At 43.7% G+C, this 20,115-nt stretch overlaps 1 protein-coding gene across 4 annotated transcripts; it reads left to right on the top strand.

Annotated features, from left to right (window-relative positions):
- Window positions 1-3,780: 3,780 nt before the first annotated feature.
- On the top strand, window positions 3,781-9,448 carry CTSL (cathepsin L). Of its 4 annotated transcripts, none has more exons than XM_007969674.3 (9): window positions 3,833-4,032; window positions 5,083-5,181; window positions 5,307-5,442; window positions 5,747-5,869; window positions 5,970-6,116; window positions 6,301-6,525; window positions 7,298-7,460; window positions 8,124-8,241; window positions 9,066-9,448. In XM_007969674.3, exons 3-9 carry the CDS (start codon window positions 5,317-5,319, stop codon window positions 9,163-9,165), a joined length of 1,002 nt encoding a protein of 333 aa, XP_007967865.1. In that variant the 5' UTR covers window positions 3,833-4,032; window positions 5,083-5,181; window positions 5,307-5,316; the 3' UTR covers window positions 9,166-9,448. The 4 variants fall into 4 exon arrangements, with proteins under 4 accessions (XP_007967864.1, XP_007967865.1, XP_072877556.1 ...); XM_073021455.1 differs by lacking the exon at window positions 5,083-5,181 and adding an exon at window positions 4,640-4,801 and having other exon boundaries at window positions 3,836-4,032; XM_007969673.3 differs by lacking the exon at window positions 5,083-5,181 and having other exon boundaries at window positions 3,781-4,032.
- The last annotated feature ends 10,667 nt before the right edge of the window (window positions 9,449-20,115 follow it).

The following is a 20,115-nucleotide window of genomic DNA, read 5'->3' as shown; positions in this document are numbered from 1 at the left end:
TTCAGGAAGGGAGTTACCGAGTCTAAATTTCTGGAGATGTGTTTAGTAGGGAAGAATTCACTATAATCCATGAATGATTGATTGATTTCTAGAAAGGCTTACAAATGTTTCTTTTTGACACTCAGGGCTGGACCTCTGAATCAGTGTGGAACATGAATGAGAGCCGTCAGGGGAGAAATGGAGGATGCTGATGAAGGCTGCAAGGCTTGCAGTCACCTGCATGTGCTTATCTAAGTGAAGAGAATGTAGGAGCAGCAGGACCTGGCCCATCACTACCCTATGTTTGTTACAGGAGATAGGACCGTCCTCCCACAGGTCAGAGCTATTGTTAATCAAGGTGACAGTGAAAGATACGTTCCCACTCCTGACTTCTTGCTGTAAATAAGTTTCCTGAGTGGTGTTGGTTTATTTTGAATTTGGGAGCCAGTTCAATCAAATGTTTCACTAGATTCAACTTTGATGAAAATACTAGCAAATCCCCCAACTAATGAGTCACTATAAGTAACTCACGGCACCTGTCCTGCTCCCCACATAAGGGAGTACTGGTCCTGAGGAAATGGGACCACATATATAGGGAACAAAAGTGATACAATGGGCCATGATGGTGTGATGAGTATCCCAGTGATTGCTTTGGGTAAATTTTGCTGGCCATATAGGTTTCAGTTCCTCTACATAGACAAGGAAATGCTCCTCATGACCGACAACAGCTCCTGCCCCAAGGCTGTCTAGTCATTAGAATGGTCTCTAGAAGACAATATCGTCAGTAATCACTGTTCGCAAGGAGCTTGCTTCTGTGGTACTGTGTCATCGCTAATAGTTTCTGTTAGAGCAACTGCATTGCAGGAGGCCTGATCCAGGGAAGGCAGAAGCCAAAGCCTGTGCTCCCAAGGTGATGAGAAATGAAGAAAAACACCAGCCCCTATGCAGGAGGGGAAATGGTTGGAAGGACCACCCGTGGCTAGAGACCCAGCACTTGGGTCATGACTCACCCTTGGTAGGTCAAATACAGACCCCACTTCTTCAGGCCTTGGCTGTGGATCACACCCTGGATTCTTCCCTTCCAGGTACAGCCCCGTTGCCATGATGCTCCTTGAGTCAATGAGCTCTTTGGTCTGCTCTTCTGCTCAAGCAAACAAAGGGTCTGGCTTCAGTTCTCAGAGGCTGACAAGTACCAAGGGGGCAGAATATGGGAGTATCCTGCAGGTGCTCCCAGCATCTTCCCTGGCTCAGGGGTTTTCTAGCTCTTGACTTCACACTCTTGAATGTTTGTTTTCCAATTCCTTCCTGAATAGCAGGGTGAACATGCCACCCCTTCTGGTGGTGAATGGGGTTCCTGAGAGCTGGGAGGTCACAGTCCAGACCCTGAGGCTCTTCACCAAACAAGTGCTGGAGGGCAAAGCCACTCACTCACAACTCGCTCTCCCTTTCTCTTTCAAATCTGGGGAAGGGGAGGCCATCTGAGCAGTTTCTCTCCCACTTCCCAGTAAGGAAATCACAAAGGACCAAGTGCGCTTCTACTGCGCCCAGCCAGGAGTGATGGCTTTAAAAGAAGAGGAAGAGAGACCCGAGCTAGGACACTCGACTCCCTCGCCCTATGGTGCCCTGTGCCACCTTGGGCCTCTGCAAACAATCCCCACAAGCAAGAAGGCCCTCACAAGATACACTCCCTGGACCTCCGACTTCCCAGCCTCTAAAACTGTAAGAAATAAATGATGTTTCTCATAAACTACACAGTTCCAGGTACTCTGTTACTAGCAACAGAAAAGAGACTAGGGCAGATATCACAGTTAGATTGTATTTTACTGAGAAGTAATGCATAAAAAAAGGAATAATTGGCCGGACGCGGTGGCTCATGCCTGTAATCCCAGCACTTTAGGAGGCCCAGGCGGGGGAATCATGAGGTCAAGAGTTTGAGACCAGTCTGGCCAAAATGGCGAAACCCCATCTCTACTAAATATACAAAAATTAGCCAGGCGTGGTGGCACACACCTGTAGTCCCAGTTACTCGGGAGGCTGAGGCAGAAGAATCACTTGAACCCAGGAGGCAGACGTTGCAGTGAACTGAGAAGGTGCCACTGCACTCCAGCCTGAGTGACAGACAGAGAAATAATCTCCAAACATAGTAAACAAATTCCTGCAGACAGGAAATATAATGGTGGATACCTGAGCTAGGAGAAGGGGAATGGGGAACTATTATTCAATGGATACAGTTTCAGTTGAGGAAGATAAACAAGCTCTGGGGATAAACAGTAGTAATGGTTACACAACGTGAATGTGCTCAATGCCTCTGAATCCAAATTGGTTAAAATGGTACTTGTTTTGTTAGGTATATTTTACCACTTAAAAAATTATCGGGCCGGCGCGGTGGCTCAAGCCTGTAATCCTAGGACTTTGGGAGACCGAGACGGGGGGATCACGAGGTCAGGAGATCGAGACCATCCTGGCTAACACGGTGAAACCCCGTCTCTACTACAAAATACAAAAAACTAGCCGGGCGAGGTGGTGGGCGCCTGGGAGGCTGAGGCAGGAGAATGGCGTGAACCTGGGAGGGGGGTTCGGAGGCGGAGCTTGCAGTGAGCTGAGATCCGGCCACTGCACTCCAGCCTGGGCGGCAAAGCGAGCCTCCGTCTCAAAAAAAAAAAAAAAAAAAAAAAAAAAATTATTGGTGATTGTGCTTCTAAAAGAGTTGTCAGTTTAATCTTCAGTAGAACTCAACTGACAGAAATACACAATGACTTCATTTTTAACAAAGTCAAAATATGCATACGAAAAGGTTATGGGGGGAAAGGCAGAGGTAATTATTTTTTCCCCGACAGGTATTTTCTACGACGAATATTTTTATGTAATAAAAAATAAAATGACAAAAGTTTAGAATGTTTGTGGGCTTTGTTCGTTAAATCCTTAATTATATAAATATATACATTAGATTAAGATACATATTTTTCCTCTATCTACAACATTTCTCCATTCTCTGTATCTTAAATCCTGACATTAAATGTCATTAAATTTCTTAAATCTCAAGAGAACGACTTGGTTACCAAGGAAGATATAATCCATAACCTAGAGAGGACGCGAATAAAAGCAGCTTCTAATGTTATCAACTGCTTTTCTCCTGTCAACCAAATGTTTCTGTAAATAACTCCTTTCTGTTGGTTTTGGGAAAGACGTGGGAGAAGGAAGAATCTCTGAATGGAGGAGTCTGGAAAGGATGCTTGACAAAACGCCCGCGCTCTCCGGAGACGCAGCCAGTCTTCTCCCTCCTAGGGTCTGGTCTTGACGATAGCATCTCGTGTTTTGGGGACGCCTTTCCCTACCAGATTCTTCTAAAGCCCAGCTGCACCCACCCTTAAGTTGGAGATAAGGCTTCTGCCCGCGGGCTCTGCGTTCTTCCACCCGGCCCCACCTTTGCTGTGGACTACACAGGAGCCACTGGACTAGAGTACACGGGCTCTCGGCTATGCAGACCAAAGACTCCAGGACTAAGGAAAAGCAAGGTTAGGCAGAAAGTCCATACTGGGCTTGCTGTAAACGTCTTTTCAGGAGCCACCTGCCCAGTGAAGTAAGTCGGGTACTTAGTTGATTCGAGAGCTCCAGGGAGACGCCCGACCCTACTCTGCGCGGCCCCGGGGTACCAGCTCCCCTTCCCCCAAGTCCACTGAGGCAGGCGCGCCCCGCTCTGGGACAGTCAGTAAACAAGCCACGAACCGCGCCAGGGGTCAGAGTACCCAGAGGCCCCGCCCAGCTGCCGGCGCAGCCAATCGTAGTGCAGCCAGGCGGTGGGGCGGTGCCCGCCGAGCCCAGACCCGAGGTTTTAGAGGCAGAGTCAGGCGAAGCTGGGCCAGAACCGCGACCTCCGCAACCACAAGAGCGGCATCCGTGGAGTGCGCCTGCGCAGCTACGACCGCAGCAGGAAAGCGCTGCCGGCCAGGCCCAGCTGTGGCCGGACAGGGACTGGGAGAGAGGACGCGGTCGAGGAGTTGTGCACCAGCCCTGGCAACGGGAGCGTCTGCCCTGAGCTCTGCTGGCCTTCAGGTGGGGAAGCGGGGGAGGGCAATTGAGGACCCCGCGGAAGCGCGGAGACCACGCAGGCGGGGTCCCTGGTTGAGCGGGCAGGCTAGCCTCCGAGCCGGGTGGACACAGGTACCGCAGCCAGGCCGCGCCGCGCCGCCTCGGGGCCTGGCCGGGTCAGACGGGGAAGCTCAGCCCCCGCACGCCAGAGAGCGGTACTCCTGCTGGCGTCACCGCAAACATCCTCTGACCGCCGCAGCCTGTGTGTGGCGCAGGCGTCACGTCCCCGGCCTTGCCACGCCTGGAGCCCTGGAAGCTGGCTGCGGGGCGCTGGCTTCCCGCGTGCGGCCATATGACCCCGTCCCTGATTTAGGGGAGCAATTTGGGGTGTCAGCAGCACAGGCCCAGGTGAGTGAAGGAGGGAGCAGTGTATGCTGTCCTTCCCAGTTTTTCCTGGGAAAGCATTTCAGAAGGGTTTTATTTAAGGAGAGGCTGGGGCAGGCACGCTGGCTCAGGCCTGTAATCCCAGCACTTTGGAAGGCTGAGGTGGGCGGATCACCTGAGGTCAGGAGTTCGAGACCACCCTGGCCAACATGGTGAAACCCCATCTCTACTAAAAATACAAAATTAGACGGGCGAGGTGGCACACGTCTGTCGTCCCAGCTAGTCAAGAGGCTGAGGAAGAATGGCTTGAACCCCGGAGGCGGAGGTTGCCGTGAGCTCAGATCGCACCGTTGCACTCCAGCCTGGGCGACAGAGCAAGACTCCATCTCAAAAAAACAAAAACGGAGAGGTTGGAAAACATATCTCAGCTTCAGCTGTTTGTTAGTCAAGAAGATATGTGAAGGCCTCCTAATTCTTGGGGATCTCTTTGTCACTACTTGGGAATCCCACCTTATCATTAGTGAGGTTTTGCCTGGGCACAAAACCTGGGTTTTTTGCCATTGGTACAAAACCTGGATCAACTGTTTCCTGGTTTCCTAGTTGTTGCCTTAAGCTTCTCACCCACAAAGTGCTTTCATACCTTTCTCATAACCTAAATTATCATGGCATAAACTGTTTAAACTCTTACAGCTCTGGACAGGCTGCTTTTCATTTTGGTGGGTCCATCCAGCACCTCCATGTGCCCTGTTTTTCTCCAGGCACATCCTTGGCCTCTTCCACAGTCCTTGGGTAAATACTTGGAAGAATAATTTAAATATTTTTATTCTACGATGGTGGCCCTAATTTTTCAGGGGGCAGTAAGATTGCTTTTTAGGATCAGTCTAATCAGATCCTCATTTCTTTTCCCTTCCTAGGTTTTGAAACATGAATCCTACATTCATCCTCGCTGCCCTTTGCCTGGGAATTGCCTCAGCTACTCTAACATTTAATCACAGTTTAGAGGCACAGTGGACCAAGTGGAAGGCGATGCACAACAGATTATATGGCATGGTTAGTGGTATCTGAAACTTCCCCAGAAAGAATAGTCCTGGCTATTGAGAAGTTTTAGACAGAGAGTAGCTTCTAGAGGCCAGCTTTCACCAATAGCCTAATATAATAACCTAATGGCACCGATTATGAGCACAGTATGGGCATTCATCCCTTTTCTGTCTCAATTTGGGGAACAGCATCCCCAGAGGTGTCAAGCCTTCCCTGGCCATGGTTTCTTTTCCGTCTCTGTCTGCAGAATCACTTGGTGAGCATGAGTTGGGTTTTAGGTAGAAATAAAGAGCATCAGTTACATGTTTGCCTCTAGAATGAAGAAGGATGGAGGAGAGCAGTGTGGGAGAAGAACATGAAGATGATTGAACTGCACAATCAGGAATACAGCCAAGGGAAACACAGCTTCACAATGGCCATGAACACCTTTGGAGACATGGTGAGTGTGCTGTGGACCGCCGAGCTCTGTGCTTCCTCCCCTCAGTTCTTTACTAAAGTAATCTCTTGCTTTTCAACATTTTATTTCCTTTTCCTTGAAGACCAGTGAAGAATTCAGGCAGGTGATGAATGGCTTTCAAAACCGTAAACCCAGGAAGGGGAAAGTGTTCCAGGAACCTCTGTTTTATGAGGCCCCCAGATCTGTGGATTGGAGAGAGAAAGGCTACGTGACTCCTGTGAAGAATCAGGTGAGACAGTGTCAGGGCCAGACCTCCCATCTTCCCAGGAAAGCCAAGAAGTGATTGACGTCTTTGTTTTGGTAGACTTTCAAGCGATGTGCGGTTCACTTTTTAACAGTATTCAGATGTGTGAGCTGTTGTCAAAGTCTTCCTATTTTTTTGTGAATGACAGCTTTTTGTATTCCCTCTTAAGGGTCAGTGTGGTTCTTGTTGGGCTTTTAGCGCTACTGGTGCTCTTGAAGGACAGATGTTCCGGAAAACTGGGAAGCTTGTCTCACTGAGTGAGCAGAATCTGGTAGACTGCTCTGGGCCTCAAGGCAATGAGGGCTGCAATGGTGGCCTGATGGATTATGCCTTCCAGTATGTTGCCGACAATGGAGGCCTGGACTCTGAGGAATCCTATCCATATGAGGCAACAGTAAGTGGAGCTCCTTGTCGCCATTCCAGCGCAGCTTTTGGGAGGTGGAACACTTTCAGAGATAACAGATACCTTTTTTGGAATTCATGTATTAGGGCTGGGTGGGGTGGCTCACGCCTGTAATCCCAGCACTTTAGGAGGCTGAGCCGGGTAGATGGCTTGAGCTCAGGAGTTTGAGACCAGCCTGGGCAACAAGGTAAAACCCTGACTCTACCAAAACTACAAAGAAAATTAGCTGGCTGTGGTGGTGTGCGTCTGTGGTCCCAGCTAGGCTGAGGTAGGACGATTGCTTGAGTGTAGGAGGTGGTTGTGCAAATGCACTCTCCAGTCTGAGTGACAGAGTGAGATCCTGTCTCCAAAAAAGAAAAAAGAAAAAAGTTCGCATATTAGATGGCAGAATCTATAGCTGCAAATTGTCAGTACTGTCATTGTAAATTATTAGCCTTTGCACAATCCTGTGATTAGATGGTTAACATATAGCTGTTCTTGCTTCTGTGTAACATGAAGAATATACAAGCCATTCTACATATACACATTTCTCTATTGTGAAAAATGTCTTATGGAAGTAAACCCAGGGGTCTCATTGAAGAGACCGGAGCCAATTTTCAGTTTCAAATTGACTAAGAGCATTTCACTTCCTGGGATGATTTACAACAGTGGTGACTTGGAAATCCTAAGCCGCACACTGCTGAGTGTTGTAGTTCTAACTCGTGTTCTCCAGGAGGAGGACAGCAGTCATCAAGTCTTTTTTTTTTCCCTTTACCTTTGAAAGGAAGAATCCTGTAAGTACAATCCCGAGTATTCTGTTGCTAATGACACCGGCTTTGTGGACATCCCTAAGCAGGAGAAGGCCCTGATGAAGGCAGTTGCAACTGTGGGGCCCATTTCTGTTGCTATTGATGCAGGTCATGAGTCCTTCATGTTCTATAAAGAAGGTAAGCATTTTTTTCTTTGTAGAAATTGATGCAGAAAAAGAGTATCATGACATACGAGAATGATAGACTCTGGTTTGTAAAGTTCAGTGTAGATATTTAGGTGCTTAGCATCATAGTTGTTTGTTCTGTACATGCAATATTTAGGCCTGATGTTTCCAGTTGACCTTATGTTGAGCATATCTCCATGAATATAAGTACTTCATAACTTTTTATAAATAGCTGTGTCATTTACTGTGTAGTTTAGTATACTTAAATATTCCGTAATTGTTGAATTTTTATAATTTTTCCGAAGATTTTTACTTCTGTTATTAAATCTGAAAAGAGCCTTTTGATTCAAGGATTTTGGTGTTCTGTGCTAGTTTTTTAGATTGACACCCTAGAGTAGAATTGCAAGCTTACAAAGAGTGGTCTTTTATTCCTCTAGGAGAGTTTTTTTTTTTTTTTAAATGAAGGGTTTATGCTGATTTCTATTTCTGCTAGTTGTAAATGAGAGCTTAAATCCCTAGCCTTGCTAACAATAGATCTTATTGTTGTTAAGTACTATCTGGAATGTGTGTCACTTCACTGAATTCAGAGATGCCTCATTCCCTGTGGGTGACGGGATGGGTTACTGTCGTGTGTCTTCTGGAACTCCTCACCCCCGCCTTCGTTTTGCTATCCCAGGCATTTATTTTGAGCCAGACTGTAGCAGTGAAGATATGGATCACGGTGTGCTGGTGGTTGGCTATGGATTTGAAAGCACAGAATCAGACAACAGTAAATATTGGCTGGTGAAGAACAGGTATAAATTGCCAGAAATAGTTATATTTGAAATTCAAAAGAGAATACTTATTTGCAAACAGCGTTTGGATACAGTTCCACATGCCCTTAGGCATACTTCTGAAATCCCCAGAAGTCTAAGTTGAACATGTAATATTAATGTTTGATTATAAAAGTAAGATACTGTCACAAACATCTTGGGAGTATTAATATAGTATTTGTTCCGTTGTATAAATGTGTGTCTAAATCTGAACATATTTAAAATTCTGAGGCATATCTGGCTGCAAAGACATCCTATTATTTTCCTGTCTCTGATCTGCAGTTCTGTGAAAGGTCACAGTTTTGAGGCTGGGATGGAACTTATGTCCAGGTTCAGACTCAAGAATTTTTTTTTTTTTTTTTTTTTGAGACGGAGTCTCGCTCTGTCCCCCAGGCTGGAGTGCAGTGGCCGGATCTCGACTCACTGCAAGCTCTGCCTCCCGGGTTCATGCCATTCTCCTGCCTCAGCCTCCCTAGTCGCTGGGGCTATAGGCGCCACCACCTCACCCGGCTAGTTTTTTGTATTTTTTAGTAGAGACAGGGTTTCACTGTGTTAGCCAGGATAGTCTCGATCTCCTGACCCAGTGATCCACCCGTCTCGGCCTTCCAGAGCGCTGGGATTACAGGCTTGAGCCACCATGCCCGGCCCAGACTCAAGAATTTTTAAGGATAAACAGGAACATTGCCTCTCCTGATTCTTTCTGTTAAGTCTGTGGCCTGTGGCACAGTGTTTAAGGTGGGTGTTCCTGTTAGCAACCCTTTGGGCTTTATTCTTTCTCTGAAATGGAAAACCTGCTCTTTTTTCAGCTGGGGTGAAGAATGGGGCATGGGTGGCTACATAAAGATGGCCAAGGACCGGAGAAACCATTGTGGAATTGCCTCCGCAGCCAGCTACCCCACCGTGTGAGCTGGTGGACAGTGGTGAGGAAGGACTTGACTGGGGATGGCGCATGCATGGGAGGAATTCATCTTCAGTCTGCCAGCCCCTGCTGTGTCGGATACACACTCGAATCATTGAAGATCCCAGTGTGATTTGAATTCTGTGATATTTTCACACTGGTAATTGTTACCTCTATTTTAATTACTGCTATAAATAGGTTTATATTATTGATTCACTTACTGACTTTGCATTTTTGTTTTTAAAAGGATGTATAAATTTTTACCTGTTTAAATAAAATTTTAATTTCAAATGTAGTGGTGGGGCTTCTTTCTATTTTTAATGCACTGAATTTTTGTGTAATAAAGAACATAATTGGGCTCTAAGCCGTACCTGCTGTGCCAGTGGCTCCCTACGAGGAAGAGTGGGTGGCCTTCTGGGTCGTCTACTTACAAACGTGCAGATCTCATGTCAGCTGCCCAGTGGCTGTGTCTGACCCAATCCTTGATTGCAGCAAAACTTGAAAATGATCTATGAGGACAAAGGAAAATTGTTTGAATAAAGAAAAAAATTCACTTTTTAGGAAAGTGAACATACATATAAATAATTTTAATACTAGAAAAGGACCTTAGTGATCGTGTTTATTTCACCCAAGGTGGTTGCATCTCAGTCAAGTTACAGGGCAAAGGTCTTAGCCTGTTTCTGGAGCATCTTCCCCCACTGCTGGTGAAGGCCCTGTGGACACTTTGCAGTCGAGGTGAGTTAGGAACTAGTGCATTGGCAAGGCTGTTTGGTTTTGGGTCCTCAAGGGATGAGGAATAAACTTCAGGGTTTGAGGCTGGGGTTCGGAAATGGTGCTCTGGCCTCAGAAAGTAAAAGACAGGTGAGAGGCTAGAAAGGATCATCTGTTGCCCCATTTAGAGTAACCTACCTGAAAATACCTGATCTACTTTTTTTTTTTTAAACAGAAAAACTTTCCACATTGTACTAGCTAAACAGCCCATACTTGCATCACCTGTGTGTTTTCAGAAGTCTCTTGTTCCAACGGAAGGAAATATAAAGAACAAATGAGAATGTCTAATGAATAGACTCCATATCACAGAGGAAGGTAACCAGGTGCACAATGGAGTCTCAGCTCACAAAGCCTCTGGAAGGCTCTGTCCAAGTCCATCTCGATTGGACCACATGCCATGCTGGACTCCCATGTGCCCTTCCCGAGTAGTTGCTAAAATTTCAAACTTTTTCACCTGAAATGACAAATGTGGCATCTGTGAAATTCTTTGGGTATTGTAATAAAAGTCACCAGGCATAGCAAGAAGATTTGGGGAGGTTCCCAGGCTAAATCCCTCGTGCAGGTTGGGGCTTATATTTGATACAACTAGAATTTATATACAATACCCACTGCATGCTGGTCATCACCACCGTGGAAGAGACAGACCCTGACCTCAAGGAGCTGAACTGTTAGGGAGAGTGAGGTGATAAGGGAGGGCTTCCAAAAAGAAGGTAAAGCAGATGGCTAGAGCAGCTAGTCAATAAGGAAAGATGAAGAGGTGAGCATCTTAGCAGAGACTAGCACATCAGCAACCCTGAGAAAAGACCCTGTAGTTAACAGACCCAGTAAAAGTCACTGGGTCCAGGTGCTGGGAGATGAAGCTGGTCAAGAGGTAGATTTTCAGGTAAAGGAGCCACTGGAAATGCAGTGAACAGACTGTTTTGGTTTTTTGTTACTATAAAACAGTGGCAGGAGAATAGCTTGAACTCGGGAGGTGGAGGTTGCAGTGAGCCGAGACAGTGCCACTGCATTCCAGCCTGGGCAACAAGAGTGAAACTCCATCTCAAAAAAAAAAAAAAAAGAAAATATAAAAAGAACTCTCAAAATTCAGCCATAAGAAGAACAACCCAATTACATAATAGACAATTGACTTAAACAGACACTTTACCAAATCTATGGGTGGCATAGATTTGCATACTCCATGTCATATTTCATCATGGAGATGCCAATGAAAACAATGAGATACCACTACACACATACCATGATGGCCAAAATCCAAAACACCAACAACCCCAAATATTGGTGAGGATATGGAGGAAAGAAAGTCTCATTTATCACTGGTGGGAATGCAAAATGGTACAATCTTTTTGGAAGACAGTTTGGCAGTTTTTAAAAACATAAATCTTAACATACTCTTACCACACAATCCAGCAATGCCACTCATTAGTATTTACCCAGATGAATTGAAAACTGTGTCCACACAAAAACCTGTATCATGGTGAGTGGTGAGAATTTACCAAGGCAATTGTAGGTAAAGAAAGGCAGATTTATTAAAGAAAGTAGGAAAATACGTTGCAAGGACGCAACAGGCAGGTCAGCAAGAGAGGAGCTGACTGCCAGGAGAAAAAAGCTTACTGCAGATTTTACGGAATGGTGTTTGTGCTGGGTGCTGAAGTGGGCTTTGTGCAGTACTGATAATGCCAAAATTGCAGTGAACTCATTTGCATTTTTCTATCAGCCAAGGGTCTGGTGATAGCTGGGTGCAGGAAGATTGTAAGTTATTTGTGCAGGAAAACTGTGTGTCTTGGACCATGAAGAAAGGCAAACTCATTGCTTATCTGCTTTCTTTTTTTGCTTTCCCTCCATCCTGCCAGTCTGACTACCCCTCCCCAATTAGGACTCCACAATCTGCACACTAACATTTATAACAGCTGTATTCATAATTGCCCAAACTTGGAAGTAATCAAGAAGTCCTTCAGTAGGTGAATGGATAAATAAATGTAGTAAAGCTAGCCAATGAAATATTATTCAGCACTAAAAAGAAATGAGTTCTCAAGTCATGAAAAGATATGAAGGGAACTTAAATGTGTATTACTAATGAAAGAATCCAGGCTACATACTGTATTCCAACTATATATCTTTCTGGAAAAGGCAAAACTATGGAAACAGCGAAATCATCAGTCGTTGCGAGAGATTAGGAAGTAGGAAGGGGTGAATAGGGAGCACACAGGATTTTCAGGTCAGTGAAACTATTCTGTGTGATACTATACTGGTGAATACGTGTCCTCGTACATTTGTTAAAACCCATAGAACGCACACCACCAAGAGTGAATCCTAGTGTTTATTATGAACTTTGGATGATAATAGTAAGTCACTGTAGGTTCTTGGACTGTAGGAAATGGACTACTCTGGTGCATATGTTGATGGTAGGGGAGGGGAGGCTGTAGGGGTTTGGAGAAGAGGCACATGGAACTTCCTGTTCTTTCCACCCAATTTTGATAAGAACCAAACTTAGCTGTTAAAAATTATGGTTATTAATTCTAAAAAGAAACAAAGAATATCTAATTTTTTACAAATTGTTCTAATTTCATAGAATTGTGCATTAAAAATACGAGATACTACAAAAAAGAAACTATAGCAGTGCTTTAGACAGGAAAGGGGCATGAGAGAACTTTCTGGAATAACAGTAATGTATATCTTGATAGGGATTTGGGTCATACTGGTATATGCAATTGTCAAAACTCAAAGAACATACACCTCAGATTTGTGCATTTCAATCAATGTAAATTGTACAGTAAAACTAGGATTTTAAAACAACTATTAAACCCTTGTTAATGATATGCATGCTAAAGTATTTAGGAGGAAGCACTACCTGCAAATTTCTTGAAAGCACATGAAAAATAACATGAACTAATGGACAGATAGAGGCAAAAATAGATATATAGATGTGAATTAAAACAAATATTAAAATGTTAATGACAAAATCTTAGAGATAAATATATGGTATTCACTGTAAAAATTCTTTCAACTTTGTTGTATGTTTGAAAATTTACATAATATAATGTTAGGGGAAAATTGCAGCGGAGATAATATTCTAAATAGCTAAAAAAAAATTTTTGACTTTCAGAAGACCAGACTCCTTGAGAGAGAGAAAATTATTTTTGTTTTGTTGTTCGTTTGCTTGTTTTTTAATTCTGGCAGTGGCAGAGGAACTCTGACTCCTGGGGTGCAGAAAAATTCTCCGTGGAAGCCCCGTGAAGGAGGTGGGGGACCGCCGCAAAGGCGAGGAAGAGGACGAGGATGAGGATGTCTAGGATAACTGGGATGATGGTGATGACAGGAAAAAGAAAAAAGAGGAAGCAGAAATAAACATTTTAGAAAAGAAAAAACTAGCAGAGAAGATAAAAGAGAAAGAACGGCAACAGAAGAAAGGGCAGGAGGAAAAGGGGTTAGAAGAACCTGAAGAACTCCAGGTGCTAACACCAGAGGAACAATTAGCAGATAAACTGCAGCTGGAGAAATCACAGGAATTAGCAAAGGCAACTTTTGGTGTTAAGACTACTGCATATGGAACAGATGCTATAAACCCATCTTCAAGGGATGACCTTACAGAGTTTGGAAAGTTAGTAAAAGGTAAAATTACACAAAATTACACAAAATAAAAAGTGACCATATTATGCCAAATTTTTAGTATCTCCAACTGAGATACTGATAACTTGAAAAAGGTTCCCGATACATTGTGCTTTGAAGTGAAAAACAGAAGCAAGCAAAGCCAAGCCAAAAAGAAGAACAAAGGTGTGGTTCCTGCAGGGAGATTAAAAGCCACCAGGATAAATGAACTGCTAGATTGTGGTGGTGATGATGCAGGGTACGCACAAGACTATGAAAATGTCATGTGACATTGCATCTTTTCCTGGTGTCGTCTTTATGTTGCCCACAACCCCTTCAACGCACAGCACAGCTTCCTTTCCTTTCCGTTCTGTCAAATGCTACAACGGAAGTGCAGTCTCTTTCGTCCTGGTTATTTCACCCCTTGACACTTAGGTGTTAACGTGCAAATGAGAGAGCTTGGGTCTTGTTGCCAAGGGGTTAAAATCAGGAACCTCAATTGCTACTAAATCATAGTCCAAAACAAACCTAATAATGTGGTCATTTTTGGTTTCAGATTTCGTAGCGGCAGTCACTAGAAAATTGGAAACAGAAGGCTGCAACATGACAAAATAAATTGTGTAGTACTTAACAGCACTATTCAGTGATAAGCCTTAACCACACCTCCTTGAACTACTTCCCAACTTGTCAAGAGAAGCCGCTTGCAGCAAGGGCCTGTGGCATGCACCTAGTATTAAAATTGCTTTGTCTTAAAATTGAATGTGAGGCTATTAAAAATACATTGTGAAGAAGACTGCTTATGCCAGAGTGAAGATACTGTGGCTGAAAAGCACTAGTTTGATTCAAATTAAATGACCAAAGCCTTCCAACTTTGAATCCGAAGAGGGTACGCCTCTCCATTAGAGCATCACATGTTGTGGATTCTCTTGAGTACAAAGACTGAAACCACCTTTGCAAAATTATGACTGAGACAGCGAAAGAGATCTAACTTAACTGACTCCATCTTGCTTCTAACCTCCAAGCTGTCCTTGTTCATTCGCGGGTGTAGGCCGAAGTAACTTTGGGAGAAACTTAGTTTATAGTTTAAAACAAAGACGATAACAGCCCTATCCCAAAGCAGACCTCCTCCTTGCCTGGGGACTACTGCCTTTGCAGGACTAACATTAGTCACAAGATTAGAAATTACCCTTTAGGAGTCATGCAGCCAGAGGCTACAAGATTCTGACCCTCCCTAACCTGTTCCTAAAATCAGTGCGTGACATATGTTGCAGGCCCTGCACTTAATGGATCAGTTGGCACCACCCAGATGGATAAACTGTCTCATATGACCTTGTGACTCTCACCCAGGAACTGACTCAGCACAAGAAGACAGCTTCCACTCCCTATGATTTCTTCTCTGACCAATCAGCAGTCCTGGCTCATTGGCCTCCCTGCACCCACCAAGTTGTGGTTAAAAACTATGCTCCCCTGTCAGGCGCTGTGGCTCACGCCTGTAATCCCAGCACTTTGGGAGGCCGAGGTGGGCGGATCACAAGGTCAGGAGATGGAGACCATCCCTGGCTAACATGGTGAAACCCGGTCTCTACTAAAACTACAGGGGAAAAAAAAAAAAAAAAAGCTAGGTGTGGGGGCGGGCACCTGTAGTCCCAGCTACTCGGGAGGCTGAGGCAGGAGAATGGCGTGAACCCGGAAGGCGGAGCTTGCAGTGAGCCGAGATCGTGCGGCTGCACTCCAGCCTGGGCGACAGAGCGAGACTCCTCTCAGGAAAAAAAAAAAAAAAAAAAAGGCTCCTCGAATGTAAGTGATAATACAGCTCTGGTCTCCCACACAGCTGGCTCTGTGTGATTTACTCTTTCTCGATTGCCGTTCCCCTGTCTTGAGAAATTGGCTCTGTCTAGGCAGTGGGCAAGGTGAACCCCTTGGGCGTATTTCTACTGATGAAGTGCTTCAACTGGGAACTGCAGGACTCTACCTGTTTTTGTTTGCCTGATTTAAGTGTCTGAGAAACAAATCTTAGTTCTCCTGGTCTGCAACAAAACAACTTTACCAGGGTTTTGGCATTTCCTTTCTTTTCCTTTATAAAATATACTCAGCAAACTGCACCAGTTAACTACAGTTTGATAAATTGTTAACAATTATGACATTTGCAATGTTTTATAAAGCAACCGTTTTAAATATATAAATAACAAAGAGCATTAAAGAAGTTTATTCTGTGAACAAAAGACAGCAGTTTCTGCCCCAGCCTGGAGAAGGGTCAGAACATGAGAAGGATTTGAAAGGAGAGCGAGAAGTCACACTTGGGTGTGAGTCCCTGAGCCACAGAGGTAGGGGAAGGGAGACAGGGGAAGTGTCAGGAATGTGTATTTTTGCATATAAGAGTCTATGGCTGTAAAACTGCTCATTATTATATGTTCATATAAACATACTACATGTTATTCTATATTAAGTTTATCCCAAATGTTTCTGACAACGTATTAGGTTGGTGCAAATGTAATTGCGATTTTTGTCGTTACTTTTAAATGGCACAACTGCAATTATGTTTGCACCAACCTAATACACATTAAAGACAATTTTCAAACTCATAGGTTCTAGAACCCTTGTGAGAACAGTTTCCCTAATATAACTGATAAAACTACTTATTAGATGGGAAAGCAGCGTTCTTTTTTTGTTTGTTTGTTTGTTTTTGAAACAGGATTTCTGGTTCTGTCACCCAGGCTGGAGTGCAGTAACGTGATCGTGACTCAATGCAACCTCCACTTCCCAGGATCCCAAAGTTCTAGGATTACAAGCATGAGCCACTGTGCCTGGCCACAGTGTTCTTGTGATCATTGGAATCTGTAGTGTAATCCCACCATAATAATTTGGTAATGGGAGTTTAAAGTCCCAGTTACACTTAGAAAAGAAAGTTTTAATAACAGGAATAAATTAAGGGGATATATTTTTCTGAAGTTTTGTTGAAATGTTTTGGAGAAAATCTTACAACATGAAGGCTAAAAAGATTACCTGAACACAAGAAGGCTAAGGCACAGTTAAGTAAATTAGCGTTCGTCACTGTCAATTTGCACTTGCTTTCTAGTGGCAAATAATTGGGGTGTGTCCTTGACTGGATCTCTCAATTATTTTTATCAGTCATTTGAATGAATATGGTGGTGATGCTGACAGGAAGCTTGAAGGTACTTTAAATGTTTTTTTACTTTGTAATTATTGTGGGTACATAATAGGTGTATATATTTATGGGCTATGTGAGATACTTTGATACAGGCACACGACATGTAATAATCACATCCGAGTAAATGGGGTATCCATCTCCTCAAGCATTTATCCTTTCGTTGTGTTACAAACAATCCAATTACACTCTTTTAGTTATTTTTACATGTACAGGTAAATTATTATTGACTACAGTTACCTTGTTGTGCTATCAAATACTAGGTTTGTTTCATTCTTTCTTTTTTTTGTACCCATTAACCATCCCCACTTCCCCCCACACCCCCACTGCCCTTCCCAGCCTCTGGTAACCATCCTTCTACCTCTATCTCCATGAGGTCAATTGTTTTAATGTTCAGCTCCACAAATAAGTGAGAACACGTGACGTTTGTACTTCTGTGCTTGACTTATTTCACTTGAAATAATGATCTCCAGTTCCATCCATGTTGTTGCCAATGACAGATATCATTCTTTTTTATGGCTGAAATAGTACTGCATTGTGTATATGTACCATTGTGTATATGCATATGTACATTTTCTTTATCCATTCATCTGTTGATGGACACTTAGGTTGCGCCCAAATCTTGGCTATCCTGCAACAAACGTGGGAGTGCAGCTATCTCTTTGATATGCTGATTTCCTTTCTTTTGGGTATATACCTAGCAATGGGATTACTGGATCGTATGGTAGCTTTATTTTTAGTTTTTTGAGGAATCTCCAAACTGTTCTCCACAGTGGTTATACTTATTTACATCCCCACCAACAGTGTACAGATGTTCCCTTTTCTCCACATCCTCTCCAGCATTTGTTTTTGCTTGTCTTTTGGATATAAGTCATTTTAACTGCGGTGAGATGATACCTCCTTGTAGTTTTGATTTGCATTTTTCTGATGATTAGTGATGTTCAGCACCTTTTTAGATGCCTGTTTGCCTTTTGTATGTCTTCTTCCTTTTTTTTTTTTTTTTTTTTTTTTCTGAGATGGAGTTTCATTCTGTTGCCAGTTGCCCAGGCTGGAGTGCAGTGAAGTGATCTCAGCTCACTGCCACCTCCACCTCCCGGCTTCAAGCAATTCTCCTGTCTTAGCCTCCCAGGTAGCTGGGATTACAGGTGTGTGCCACCACACCTGGCTAATTTTTGTATTTTTAGTAGAGATGAGATTTCACCATGTTGACCAGGCTAGTCTTGAACTCCTGGCCTCAAGTGATCTGCTCGCCTCGGCCTCCCAAAGTGCTGGGATTACGGGCATGAGCTACCACACCCAGCTTGCCATTTGTATGTCTTCTTTTGAGAAATGTCTATTCAAGATCTTTTGCCAATTTTTAAAATCGGATTATTATACTTTTTTCCTATAGAATTGTTGGAGCTCCTTATATATTCTGGTTATTAATCCCTTATCAGATGGGTAGTTTGCAAATGTTTTCTCCTATTCTATGGGTTGCCTCTTCACTTTATTGATTGTATTCTTTGCTATACAGAAACTTTTTAAGTTAATGTGATCCTATTTGTCTATTTTTGCTTCGGTTGCCTGTTCTTGTGGGGTACTACTCAAGAAATCTTTGTCCAGACCAATGTTCTGGTGAGTTTCCCCAGTGTTTTTGTGTAGTAGTCTCATAGTTTCAGGTTTCGAATTTTAGCCATTTTGATTTTATTTTTGTATATAGTGAGAGATAGGGGTCTAGTTTCAGTCTTCTGCATGGATATCCGGTTTTCCCAGCACCATTTATTAAAGAAACTGTCTTTTCCCCAGTGCTTGTTCTTGGCAACTTTGTAAAACATAAGTTTACTGTAGATGTGCTTGAGGGCACACACAAAAATCCATCCCACACCACTAAGCCACCCAAACAAAAAGACAAATAAAAACTATTTTCGTTAAGGAAACTTAGCTCTGGAACTAATTCCCTGGGCCCCTTGTTACCACCAGCCCCTCCTATAAGAAAATGATTGTCGAAGCTTCAGTGATGATTGAAGGGATGCTCTATAAGTCAAGTCTGTGGGTGAAAGAGACAGAAACCAATGTTGAAGCTGCTTATGCAAGAGGAGGACCTGGGTGACGCAGGCCTGGCTGGAGGCAGGGCTCACAGGTGGTCATCAGCACTCCGTCTCTTCCCACCTTCAGGACCTACTGTCCGCTGTTTTGCACACACTCCCAGCCAGGCTCACTTTTTATCCTCCTTGGAGGAAAGTGGGTTTCCCAGTTGTGTCTGGGCTGGTGCTGCTTGGCCCTGCCTGGGTCCTGTGCCGGCCTCAGGATGAGAGGGGTGGTCAACCCAGCTGCAGCACACGGCTTGCTCTGTGAAGAGCAATGCTCCACAGGAAACCAGGATGAGAAGGATGGTCAACCCAGCTGCAGCACACGGCTTGCTCTGTGAAGAGCAATGCTCCACAGGAAACCAGGATGGCTTCACCAGGGAGGCAGAACAACAGATGCCCTTGACAGAGGTCATGCACTATGGATACAAGAATCAATTTTAAACAGCAAGGTAGAAAGAAGAAGACTTCCAAACCCTAGAAAGTTTAAAACTAATAGAATACATTTTATTGTGTGTAAATGTAAAGCTTTATGTTGAGATTAAATATATATATGTGTGTGTCAAATTGTATCTAAAAATATGTGTAGCCAAAAAGTCAGAAAAAATAAAAATAGAAAAGTAACAAAAATAAAGCAAAAATACATGTAGCCATATGTGATGCAACTATGAGAAAAAAGTAGAAATGGTTTAGTAGTGGCCTTAAAAAAAAAAAAAAAAACCTTAGTTTTTGGTTGCTGGTCACTTTGAGATGGTTATCAGCATGATTTGGCCACTTAAAAAGTTTGTAATAATGACATTAAAAAGCAAGATAAAGGAGGAGATAGTGCTGTTAATGCCTCTTTCATGGGGACATGTCTGGAATATTGTGCTTGAGCCTAGGGGGCGAAGGATGACATTTTAAGAAGGACACTCGTGAGCATCCAGAGAAGAATCAGCATCCAGCTTGTGAAAACCACCGTGACACGGCGCCCCCATCCCCCTCGCCCCAGAGCATGCTACTTTAGTTTAAGGATTATGTTGAGTGTAAAGCAATAAAAGTCAATGGATAGAAGATTGTTTCTCTGCTCTCCCCTCGGATGCCTAAAACCTGGGCATAAATTTCCCCTCGTTAAGGTGGCATGGATTTCCCCCTCTCCTGTACCAGGATGAGGAGAGGGGACTCTTGTTACCAGGGACAGAGAACCAACACCAAGATGAGTCTGCATAAACAAGCCTCCCTAAATTAGCACGATAATCCATTAGTTTCCACACAGTTTTCCTAGTCACTTTTCCACAATTAATCATTCCTCAAAGCCCAAACCCTCTTTCCTTTGTTAAAATGGCACATAAGCCTCTGAGTTTAGCCGTTTCTTTGACTTTTCCTTC

The sequence above is a fragment of the Chlorocebus sabaeus genome, chromosome 12, assembly GCF_047675955.1.
Source record: "Chlorocebus sabaeus isolate Y175 chromosome 12, mChlSab1.0.hap1, whole genome shotgun sequence".
NCBI lineage: Eukaryota > Metazoa > Chordata > Mammalia > Primates > Cercopithecidae > Chlorocebus > Chlorocebus sabaeus.
This window is presented reverse-complemented; position numbering and strand designations above follow the sequence as displayed.